This window comes from Rana temporaria, chromosome 12 (genome assembly GCF_905171775.1).
Source record: "Rana temporaria chromosome 12, aRanTem1.1, whole genome shotgun sequence".
In the NCBI taxonomy this organism is placed as follows: Eukaryota; Metazoa; Chordata; class Amphibia; order Anura; family Ranidae; genus Rana; species Rana temporaria.
The window spans coordinates 57,589,475-57,602,496 of NC_053500.1; the positions used below are offsets into that span (position 1 = coordinate 57,589,475).

Here is a 13,022-nt window from a genome sequence, read left to right on the forward strand (position 1 = left end):
CCCACTACATATTGAAGGATGTCAGCTATCTTTGGCCTTGGAGGGCCTCATTAGACTAAAAAATGCTGGAGACCTTGATATATATATACAGTAAAAAACATCATGTCCGGAAGGCCACCAAGAAGAGGCAGACACTCACAGGCCACTAAAAGAGGGCAAGCAGCCTCTGTGTCTACAGTCAACAGTGCTGGTTGTAGACATGGTGCATCCTCTGCAGGTGGTCGTGGGGCACGCTTGTCCTTTTTTCTGCTGCTGGCCGTGACATTGAGCCACAACATGCAGAAGAGTTGGTGGAGTGGATAACAAAGCTGTCCTCATCCTCCTAATTCTCTGTCACCCAGGCTCAGAGTAGTTTGCCTTCCAACGCAGCTGCAAAACGGCCTATTGCACCGGCTCCTTGTCCACAGTCACTCCTTCCGTAGCCCCACCATCATGCATGGAGGAGTCCCCAGAATTATTTGACCACAGTGTCGGTTACATGCTGCTGAAGGGGGAACACCTATTTGAAGGCTCCAATGTTGATTCCCTGGTTAAGGAATGGAATAACGTGAGCCTAGAGAGAGGGGGTGCCACAGAAGATCAAGGTACTGGCAGTCATGTTCTCCCAGCTGCAGCATACTGCCAAGTTTGCTCCAGTGACGAGGAGGGAGGTGATGAAGAGGTCATTGACTGTACTTGGGTGAGTGAGAAAAGAGAAGATAGGAGGAAAGTGAAGAGGAGGAGGAGGCACAACTCCAATGAGGCAGGATGTCCTCCAAGGGGCAGCTTAAGGGCAGCCACCACATTGCATCACACCACAGAGCTCCGCAGGTGCAGGGCGCTGCTGACTCCCCGCTGATTTTGAAAAGTTCTTTGGTGTGGGCCTTTTTCGACACGTGTGCTGCAGATCGCATCATTGCTGTTTGCAGCCTATGTCTGAAGCAGATCAAGCGTGGCCAGAACAGCAGCCGCTTGGACACCACATGCTTGACCAGACATATGACGAAGTGCCATGCAGTCCGTTGGCAACAGCACTTGAAAGACCCATATCATAGAAAAAGTTGTCCTTGCTCCTCATCTGGGATCTCCAACCCTACTATACCTCCAGTCCTCTCAAAAACCTGCACTGAGAGGAATGAAGGTATAGTAATAGGTGTCACAAGTACTTGCAGTACAAGCAGCCAATCTGCTAGCAGTAAACCACCAATTGATTTCAGCAGGCAAATTTCCCTAGTCCAATTGCTGAACTGTAAAAAGAAATTCGGTCCCGACTCCCAACCATCCACATGCTCAGCATCTAAATGCTGCCTTTTCAGCTGGTAGACTCTGCCCCCTTTTGTGAATTTGTGGAATGTGCTGTACCACAGTGGCAGGTTTCAAAACGCCATTTATTATCATGCAAGTCCATTCCGGCTCTCTACCCGCATATGGAAGGCAATTTTTTGGCCTCATTGGACAGGGCGGTCAGCAGTAAGGTTCATACTACCGCTGACTCATGGTCCAGCAGGTATGGGCATGGATGTTACCTTTCCTTCACACAGGAAACTTTTCTGGCAGCTGGGAAGGATGCAGGACAGGGTTCAGTGTTGTTGGAGCTTGTTCTGCCACCACACCTCCAAAAAGCTGGTGGTGATTCTGCCACAACATCTGTATGCTCCCCTCCCTCCTCTTCTTCATCCTCTATGGCATCTTTTGCAGAATTGTCCTCTGAACCAGCAGTGCTCCCTAGGCACTCAAGGGGCTATGCAAGCAGTCAGGCTAAAAGATGTCATGTGGTGCTTAAGTTGGTCTGCCTAGGGGACAGGAGCCACACTGGGGCAGAGATTCTGTCAGCTCTAGAGGGGTAGGCTCAGAGGTGGTTGACGCAATGTCAGCTTCAGCCAGGAATGGTTGTATTTGACAATGGCACCAACCTTCTAATTTGTGACATGCCCACAAGGTGAAACTCAACGTTGGCAATGAGTACCTGTGCGAGTATGGCACCAGGACAGGGTCAGGGGAGCTTGGCTTATTTTTGCCATGCCAGTGGCTACTGATCAAGGATACATGCACTGGCCTGTCACCATTTGAGGAGGCCACAAGGATATTGAGCAGCAACAATGCATGCATAAGTGACACTGTCCCTCTAGTCTTCCTGCTGGAGCACATGCTTCGTGGAATCATGGATAGGGCACTTGAGGCAGAACAGCGGGAGGAAGAGGAGGACTTCCTTTCCTCTCAAGGCCCCTTCTATCCAGATAGCATTCCTTCAGGGCCCCAAACACACAGGAAGAAGAGCACAAGGAGGATTGGATCAGCATGGATGTAGAGGATAACACGCAGCAGTCTTCAAGGGATGGTTTTCAGTCCCCAGAAACCCAAGGAGTTGTAGGTGGCTGGGAAGAGGTAGTTACGGATAATGTGATTCTTTGTGACCCAGAGGACTCAGAATCAAATGCCTCTGCAAATTAACGCTGCATGGCTTCCATGATTCTGCAAATACTGCGAAAGGACACTAGGATTAGTGGTATCAAGGAGATGTATCATTATTGGCTTACAACCTTTCTTGAGCCACATTACAAGGGTATAGTTCAGGAGGCTTTGAAGAAAAGTTTGTGTAGCGCATTTCCAGACCCTGTGAGGTTACCATTTCCTGGTGCTAGACAACGTATTGCTGAGGCTTCATTCGGTCACAGGAAGAGCGGTGGAGAAGGTGGACGATGCCTTTAAACTATTTTTCAGTCCTCAGTGCCAAGGTCTGATAGGTTCAAGCAACCATCGCCAGTGACTGCATTATATGGTGCAGAAATATCTAGGGGCAAGAGTAGACTTGACCTTTCCAACAGAGCATCTACTGTGTTACTGGGTCTTGAGAATGGACCACTAGCCAGAACTTGCTCAATATGCAATCGAGCCACTGGCCTGTCTTTCAGTGTTGCTGGAGGGTTTGTAACGGGTCAAAGAGTGCACCTGTCCACAGACTCTGTTGCTAGGTTCACATTTATAAAAATGAATCAGTTCTGGATCAGCAGCTATCAAACACCTGATGCTGATGTAACTGATTGAATTTGCTATGGATCTGGGATCCCTTGAAGACTGCCTATGCTGCCTATCCTATTCCTCCTCAATCATGATTATGCTAGCTTCCAACAATATTTTTGGTTTATGGCACCACCACCACCCAATGCCCAATTTTTCTGCCCCTGTTTAACAGGGACATGTGATTACAATGTTTTAAATAATATTTAACAGCAGGGCCCATTTCTGTACCCAACAAGAGTAACTGAGGGGTTACAGTGTTGTGGCACTACTACCACTACCCAAGGTCCAGTTTTTCTGCTCCTGTTTAACATTACAATTACAATTTTTGATATAATATTTAACAGCAGGGCCCATTCCTGCACCCAACAAGAGTAACTGTGAGGGGGTACAGTGTTGTGGCACCACCACCACCCAAGGTCCAGTTTTTCTGCCCCTGTTTAACAGGGGCATGTAATTACAATTTTTTAAATAATATTTAACAGCAGGGCCCGTTCCTGCGCCCAACAAGAGCAACTGTGAGGGATTGCAGTGTTCTGGCACCACCAACACCTAAGGCCCAATTTTTCTGCAGAGTATATAGTGCAGTGCGTATAGTATATATACTGCAGTTCAGAGTATAAAGTGCCTGGTGGCCTGGGGGACCAGCATGCTATTTTTTTTTTATTTTAGAGTGGGGTTCCCCTTAATATCCATACCAGACCCAAGAGGCCTGGTAATGGATTGGGTGGAGACCCATGCCGTTTTTTTCAAAGATTTGTTATGTATATTGCCAAGATTCTGCAATACATTACAGCCGCAAGCAATTTTATATGAAATGTTTTACTGTAGAAACTTAATTTTGCTGCGGGACTGTTATGGACATTGGAAAGATGTGCTACTTTACAGGTAGACTAAGGGGACCCCCAGACACGACATTTAAAATAATATTTAATTTTATTTGTTTCACTTTAAGCATTATTAAAATAACTGCTCCTGAAAAAACAGCCCGGGGCAGGACCCGGGTCCCTATACACTTTTTATGGCAATAACTTGCATTTAAGCCTTTAAAATTAGCACTTTTGATTTTTCATGTTCGTGTCCCATAGACTTTAACGGTGTTCGCACAAATTTTTTGCCTCTGGGGCACGTGGCGGCTGGGGCACGTGGCGGCTGGGACACATGGCGGCGCACACCTGCTATGGCGTCTTAAAGGAGCGACACATAGCTACAGCAATTTGCGCAGCCTTACCAACCTGCCGCAGTATAACTGTGGCGGGTAGTCGGCTAGCCGTTAAGATTTTTTTTTTAAAAAATGCATAATTATGAATAATAAATGTCTGGACAAGTAATCAGTTTTCCTAACAAGAAATTCAGCTGTAATGTGAAAACGTTTAAATCCAAGCTCCAGACAATTTTTTGGTATAGCAGGGAAGGATTTAAACCTTACTGTTTGCATCCCTGTGATAGAAGATCTCTCCAATGAGGACAGTGACAAAAACACTCTTTTATTATAGCAGGAAGGATTAGAGCTTTTTCAAAATGTTTTTTATTGATGTCTGAGCCTCCTTGTCCTGGAGTTCCCCCATTTTTGCAGGTGTCACAGGGACAAGAGGTGAAGGAAAATATCCTGAATATATCCTGAATATCCTATACAGTGAAACCTCGGATTGCGAGTAACGTGGTTAACAACCGTTTCGCAATACAAGCATTTTTTTTTTAAATCCTGACTCGGTTTGCAAATGATGTCTCGCAAAATGAGCAAGATTTAAGCCACAGCGGTGTGCAGTACCACATTTGGCCAGAGGTGCGGGGGCACCGTTCGCAAATACTCGGAAGCACTCAGAAATACTTGGAAATACTCAGTTCCAGAGCTTTTCTGAGGGTTTCCGAGTTCAGTGGAGATGTCCTGAGCATTTCCTAGGCTCTCTGGCACCCCCCACCTCTGGCTACATGCGGTATTGCATGACATAAAAGTCAATACGGAACAAATTATTTTCGTTTCCATTGACTTCTATGGAGAAACTCACTTTGATATGCGAGTGCTTTGGATTACAAGCATTCTCCTGGAACTGATTATGCTCGTAATCCAAGGTTTCACTGTATATGTCCTTTTATAGTAGTCATTGCCTATAAAGTTATTTATTGACATGCTTATCCTATTCCTACAGTTCTGGATTATGCCAGCCTTTGGAGCTCGGATCAGATTTGACAACGGACTGGAGGTGAATTTTTATGGATTTTCTATGTGGGCTATAATTACCAATATTTGCCTTCCCTTTGGAATTTTTTACCGGATGCATGCCGCTGCCAGTCTGCTGGAACTTTATAGCACGGCCTAGAAGGTCTACAATATTTTCTGCTGTCTAAAAACACAAGACTGTTCTATACAACAACCTGAATGGTTAATGTGCCAAAAGACCTTGACGTTTCAAAGAGAAGAACCTGCTGAGATGAAAAGGGTTTGTTAAAAAATTGACTTTTTTTAAGTATTTTAGAGCCTCTGGTTGAGTTGTCATGGAACTAGAGCAAATTGTTCTCTTTCAGCAAATACTTTGCGCACATTTTTCCACGAAAGAGTAATCTTGTCAACTGGTGGATCTTATTGGCGCAGTCTTTCAGATGGATTGGTCTACAGCAGAGGAATATTTTAAGCGTTATATTTTATGTTTTGCCTAACTTCTGTTTTGTACAATTTAGAATAGTTCCACTAAATTGAGACTTTTTTTGTACCATATTAAGGATCAATGAGTGATAACTAGGTTAGAATTCTTATATTTTCTATAGCTTACTAGAATGTTAGCTTTAACATCAACTTCGCTGTCTAGAATGTTTAGTGCATGGTGTATTTTCGGGGGATTTTATTTTCATCTTTTACACAACCCAAATCATTTCATTAGAATATTGATATTAATAAAGCAAATTATAATCTGTACTGATGTTTTTTTAAAGTTGATATATATATATCAAAACTTTTTTTTAGTTAGACAACTACTAGGGGTGACTATACTCTGCATGCACCACTTCCCCAATTGTAAAGTATATCTGAAAGGCAAAGAAAATATGGAACTTTTCAGTCCAGAACATACAATTCTAAATAAAAAAAACATGAACATCCCGACATGTATCAATCCTATCTCACAAAAAATATTATTATGATGTCTCTTCACATCAATTTGTATATATATATATATATATATATATATATATATATATATATATATATATATATATATTGCAATTAATTCATATAATCCAATCAATTAATGTAGATAATCCACAAACTAATTCCACATGTTACACCAGAGTGTAATCCGATGCATTCCCGATGATATGAGTATTTAACCCTCCCTTTGCCAGATATATTTGCCAGATCCAGCTCTTGAGTGAGGGTGTGGTAATCTGCAATGCGTTTCACAGGTTTTCCACCTGCTTCATCAGGAAATTGTGGATCATCTTATGTTTGTGTCTACAACATAAAAAAAAGAACTGATTACTCAATATGCATATAAATGCATGATAATGCAAAGAAAATTGTGATTTGACATACTGTATATACTCGAATATAAACTGACCGGAATATAAGCTAAGGTACTTAATTTTACCACAAAAAAATGGGAAAACTTATTGACTCGAGTATAAGCCTAGGGTGTCCATCTGCATGCCTCACTGTGCCTCACTTTGTCTCACTGTGTCCATGTGTATGCCTCACTGTGCCCATGCCTAGACTTATGTTTAACAAGGGAGTATATAGAAGGGATGCCTTGCTTTGAAAAATCGGTGCTCCCCGGCCGTAGGTCCCCCAGACAGCAAACGTTGCACACTTGTAGAGGAGAACTGGGGCTACATTACATGTGTACCAAGTTTCGGGTCCAGGGGACCTACGGCCGGCCGGTACCGGGTCCCCAAAGTTACCGGAGAAATTATTGTTTAACATGGGAGTCTAAGGAAGGGGTGCCCGACTTTGAAAAATCGGTGCTCCCCGGCCGTAGGTTCCCCAGACAACAAACTTTGCACACTTGTAGAGGAAAAGTGGGGCTACATGTGTGTCAAAGTACCGGGTCCCCAAAGTCCGGGAGGTCAGGCTCAAAAAGATGACTCGAGTATAGGCTGAGGGAGGCATTTTCAGCACCAAAAAATGTGCTGAAAAACTCGGCTTATACTCGAGTATATAGGGTACATTGATTTTAACAGTCATATGTACAGTATGTCTCAATGGGAGGAATTCATGTGGCCGACTCCTACTGCTTGGGACATATAGACATAGAGGGATAAAAAAAAACCTGGTGTAAGAGGAGCCTTTTACCCTGAATCCTGGGCTGGCAATCATATAAATGTATATATATATATACTGTATATATATATATATATATATATATATATATATATATATATATATATATATATATATATTATATATTTATATACACATATACACACACACACGCTATATACCTCTTAAAGGTATCATTAAATATTTGGGTGTCTTGTAACTAGGTATCATAGGGATACTAATTGTTACTTGGCTGATGTCGTTATTACATATATATTCACTATAGGTAGGGTTAGAGCTGTTTTATAACGTAAAAAAACTTTTGGATTGATTGGACATGGGTTAGAACCCCTGTGAGGTTGTAATTACTGTCAGTGTCCCCTTCTAATGGGACTGCACAGACCTACCCCTTGAATAAATTCTATGAAGTATAAATTATCAATGAGATGAAAAATTATCTTTGTGTAGAAAAGGATTGGTCAGTGATGGCACAGTGCATTGCTCTGATCTGTCTCGGAAGCCCTGCAGAAAGAAAAGCCAGAAGAGTGGGGATTTCAAATCCCCGGACTGCTGAACTGGCTTTGTGAACTGGCACTGACAGCTCAGCAACCATGGAGGTAAGTACAGTGGGGACAAGGGGGGATAGAGCTGGTGTACAGTGTTAGTTCAACTTTTCTGAAAAGGTGAACTAGCCAATGAACAGAAACATAATTTACCAAGGAGGGGGCTAAATGCATTTTTCTGAAAAGGACAAGGCAAGCATTTTTGTAGTGTGAGTATGAGCAATTACTTGGCAGGGAGTGACAAGTAAAAGGTAAATGCTAGTTCGGGTAAAGCAGCAAAAGGTGAAGAAGAATAGGAAGAAGAAGGGAACAGATTTGGAGTCTGAACAGTCAATAAAAGAAGACATCACAGACCAATCAGGTGCCACAAATAATCTGGCCAGGTTCCTGAAGACTGAAAATTGTTGGCAATATAAAACATCAGCAATTATAATTAGAACTGCCAGGAAGGTAACAAGACCTTCGGCCAAATATTGAATTGCAAACAGCACAAAACCAAATGACAAAGTAACCTGCAAACAGGAAGGGACTTGGAGGATAAGCAATTTGCCAAATACAAAACACCCTTATTGTCCGTGTGTGAAGCAAGACCATTTTGTTGCAAAAATGACAACCGCAAATAACAATAGACACAACCTCAGGGAACAATTCCAGAAGAACATGTATTTGTAGCTACATGCTTAATCCAAGATTCATGGCAAACAGAAGTACGCCATCGACCAAGCCAACAAACACCTAAAGCCGACAAACTGCTGCATAAATGTACAGCTCCAGACTATCAGCAGAGGTGAATTTCTTCTCTGCAGTGGCGTACTAAGTGGGGGCGGAGGGCGGGCTGCCCCAGGTGCCACACACTCTAGTGGTGTCAGGCCGGCACCCCCCCCCCCCTCCGTGACTGAAAGGAGACAGCGCTGCGGGTTTAGGCAGCGGCACAGCGCAGTGACAGAACAGACATGGAGAGCCCAAAGTAGTGGCTTTGTAGTGGGGTGCAAGTTGGGACCCGGCGCAACGATTCCCTTCTCTCCGTGGTCACAGCTCTGATCAGTCTCGGTAGCGGCTGTCACAGCCGAGCAGAGTGAAGCCACCTCTCCCTCCTCCTTTATGTCTACACAGTGCTGTGCATGCAGGAGGAGGATTCACTCTGCTCGGCTGTGACAGCCGCTGCCGAGACTGATCAGAGCCGCGACCATGGAGAGAAGGAGATCGTTGTGCCGGTCCCGGGTGTGCTGACGGGCTCAAGTTTGGCTCGCACCCCCCTCCCTACAAAGCAACTACCTCGGGCTCTCCATGTGTGTTCTGAGGTACATTATCGGTCTAAAGGTGGGGTCTGTATTTTAGGGGGGTCGGTGCACTTTAGGGGGGTCTGTACTGTGGGGGGGTCTGTGCACTGTAGGGGAGGTCTGTACTGTAGGGGGGTCTGCACTGTAGGGAGGGGGTCTGCACTGTAGGGGGGTCTGTGTAACATACAGGTGTCCAGAGCTGTGGGGGGCTGTGTAATGTAAAGGGGTCCAGAGGTGCAGGGTGCTGTGTAATGTAAAGGGGTCCAGAGGTGCAGGGTGCTGTGTAATGTAAAGGGGTCCAGAGGTGCAGGGTGCAGTATAATGTAAAGGGATTTAGAGGTGCAGGGTGCAGTGTAATGTAAAGTGGTCCAGAGGTACAAGGGCTGTGTAATGTAAAGGGGTCCAGAGGTGCAGTTGTGGAAAGGGGGTACACAATAGTGCCACAAATATATTTAAGGATGCAAAGGTATGCAGGGGGCACAGTGGAGTGTTATTACATTTTAAGGTGGGGGGGTGCCAGATATAGGATCCGCCCCGGGTGCCAAATGCTCTAGGTACATCCCTGCTTCTCTGTCTATTCTGACTTGGGAAAAAAAAAATTAAAGTTAGAGGTGCAGGGTGCTGTGTAATGTAAAGGGGTCCAGAGGTGCAGGGTGCAGTATAATGTAAAGGGATTTAGAGGTGCAGGGTGCAGTGTAATGTAACGTGGTCCAGAGGCACAAGGGCTGTGTAATGTAAAGGGGTCCAGAGGTGCAGTTGTGGAAAGGGGGTACACAATAGTGCCAAAAATATATTGAAGGATGCTGAGGTATGCAGTGGAGTGTTATTACATTTTAAGGTGTGGGGGGGGGGGTGCCAGATATAGGATCCGCCCCAGGTGCCAAATGCTCTAGGTACATCCCTGCTTCTCTGTCTATTCTGACTTGGGGGGAAAAAAATAAAGTTGAAATAAACTTCCTCAAAATATTCCTTTTAGCCACAATGTGCTAATCTACACAGAATAATTCACATGAGGGTAAAGAAAAGGAACAGACCGGGCCACAACATTATAAGGAAGTATAGGATTAGAATAAGGAACAGGGGACACATTACCACTTTCAGGTTGGACTGTTTCATCCCCTTTCTGTCCAGGTCACTTTTCAGCGCAATCACTTTGAATGACAATTACTCAGTCATGTAACACTGCGCCCAAATTAATTTTATGTAATTTTTTGAGACTGATATAGCTTTCTTTTAGCGGCTGAATACAAATGCACGCCACAGTTTTCACATATTTATTTGTAAAAATATATAAATGAAAACCATTTATCATTTTCCTTCCACTTCACAATTACAGTGCCTTGAAAAAGTATTTATACCCTTTGAAATTTTCCACATTTTGTCATGTTACAACCAAAAATGTAAATGTATTCTATTGGGATTTTATGTGATAGACCAACACAAAGTGGCACATAATTGTGAAGTGGAAGGAAAATGATAAATGGCTATCAATTATTTTTTTCAAATAAATATGTAAAAAGTGTGGCGTGCATTTGTATTCAGCCCTCCAGCCTCTACTTTGTAGAACCACCTTTTGCTGCAATTACAGCTGCAAGTCTTTTTGGGGATGTCTCCACCAGCTTTACACCTCTAGAGAGAGACATCTTTGCCCATTCTTCTTTGCAAAATAGCTCAAGCTCTGTCAGATTGGATGGAGAGCGTCTGTGAACAGCAATTTTCAAGTCTTGCCACAGATTCGCTATTGGATTTAGGTCTGGACCATTCTAACACATGAATATGCTTTGATCTAAACCATTCCATTGCAGCTCTGGCTGTATGTTTAGGGTCGTTGTCCTGCTGAAAGGTGAACCTCCGCCCCAGCCTCAAGTCCTTTGCAGACTCTAAGGCCTTGTACACACGATCAGTCCAAACTGATGAAAACGGACTGAAGTTCAGTTTCATCAGTCGAAACCTACCGTGTGTATGCTCCATCGGACTTTTGTCTTTCAGACCAAAGTATTAGAACTTGCTTTAAAATCGGACTGATGGACCGATCGGTCAAAACCGATGGTTAGTACGCAAAAGCATTGGTTCAAAACCCGTGCATGCTCAGAATCAAGTCGACGCATGCTTGGAAGCATTAAACTTCGTTTTTTCAGCACGTCATTGTGTTTTACGTCACCGCGTTGGACTCGATCGGTTTTTGAACCGATGGTGTGTAGGCACATCAGACCATCAGTCCATCAGACCATCAGACCATCAGTCCGTTTTCATCCGTTTGGACTGATCGTGTGTTCAAGGCCTTACAGGTTTTTTTGCCCTGTATTTGGTGCCATCCATCTCCCCATGAACTCTGACCAGCTTCCCTGTCCCTGCTGAAGAAAAGCATCCCCACGACATGATGCTGCCACCACCATGTTTCACGGTGGGGATGGTGTGTTCAGGGTGATGTGCAGTGTTAGTTTTCTGCCACACATAGAATTTTTCTTTTAGGCCTCGTACACATGACCGGACATGTCCACTGAAACTGGTCCGCGGACCAGTTTCAGAGGACAGATCCGATCGTGTGTACAGGCTAGCGGACAGATATCCAGCGGACAAAAGTTTATTAGCATGCTAAGAAACTTGTCTGCTGGAGAGCTGTCCGTCGGACATGTCCGCTGGTTAGTACGTCTAACCAGCGGACCGAAATCCTGCGCATGTGTCAAATTGATTCGACACATGCGTGGAAGCATTGAACTCGCGCGATAGAGAACGTCGGTGTCGTCTACATCACCGCGTTCTCTATCCGCGGGGATTTCGGTTTGATGGTGTGTACAGCCATCAGACCGAAATCTCCGAGCAGACCGGTTTCATCGGACATGTCCGGTGGTGTGTACGAGGCCTTAGGCCAAAAAGTAACATTTTGGTCTCATCTGACCAGAGCACCTTCTTCCATATGTTTGCTGTGCTTTGGCGGCCATGTCTTGGTAGGTTTGCAGTCTTGCCTATGTCGGGGACCGATGTGACCAGAAATGTGTGGACTGCAACAGAGTGTACTAAACACAGGTAAAGTTTAAATAATATGATTTATTAAAAGATAAGTGAACAACAAAGAAAACACACCTACAATACAGTATATAGTGTAACCCAACCAGTGAACACAAAACAAATGACAGTCTAAATCCAATATGTACAGAGCATGGGATAACCAAATCATAATCGTACCAGAGCCAGGGTCAAACACGGGAGATCGAGCAGAGGGGAGCTGAGAACAAGACAGGACAGAGAAAGGGAACCAGGAGATGGACTGAGTGGGTAGGAAGGAATCAGGCTGCAGGATCAGGGTCAGAGTCCCAGAACAGGAGATGGGATGCAGGCTTTACGAACCCAGATCAGGGGCACAAAGAGAAAATACCAAGGCAACGTCTAATAGCATTCACCAGGTTTAAATACACCTTCTGCAATCAGCATCAGGTGATGCCTGATTCAGGGGATGATGTCAGCTCCTGACTGCCAAGAGACACCGCTGGTGGACACCGGAACTGCAGCCTAAAGATCTAGGAGCACAGTGCCACCATCAGGTGAATCTTCTCTCGACCGTCAGCCTCCGACTGCTGAGAGGCACCCGCTGGTGGACACCGGAACTGCAGCTCATAGATCTTGGCGCCACAGTGCCACCAGCAGGTGAAACCTTTCTTTACAGTACCCCCCCCTCGAAGGAGCGACCTCCGGGTGCTTCAACCAGCCATAGCTGAAAGAGATCAGAGAGAAAATGTCTTGTAAGCCCAAGGAGTGCCGGGTTCCAAATAAGAAGCCTTGCTGCCGGGATCAAAAAAGAAGCTAGGTGTTCCACCGCCTGGGTCTGGTAACTGGCTATGTACTCCACCGCTGGGGCTAGGCAACTGGCTAGACAGAACTAATATGGCTTCCCTGTGCAGCCACTTCTGGTCAGGACTGGCCTTGGTATTA

The 13,022-nt window shown here is 44.7% G+C and overlaps 1 protein-coding gene across 1 annotated transcript in view; it reads left to right on the forward strand.

Annotated features, from left to right (window-relative positions):
• Positions 1-5,911, forward strand: part of LOC120918851 (proton channel OTOP2-like) — a 76,728-nt gene extending 70,817 nt beyond the window's left edge. The window contains exon 6 of the mRNA XM_040330697.1: positions 5,148-5,911. Coding sequence (XP_040186631.1) covers positions 5,148-5,318 — 171 coding nt within the window. The 3' untranslated portion in view covers positions 5,319-5,911. The remainder of the gene's footprint in view (positions 1-5,147) is intronic.
• The last annotated feature ends 7,111 nt before the right edge of the window (positions 5,912-13,022 follow it).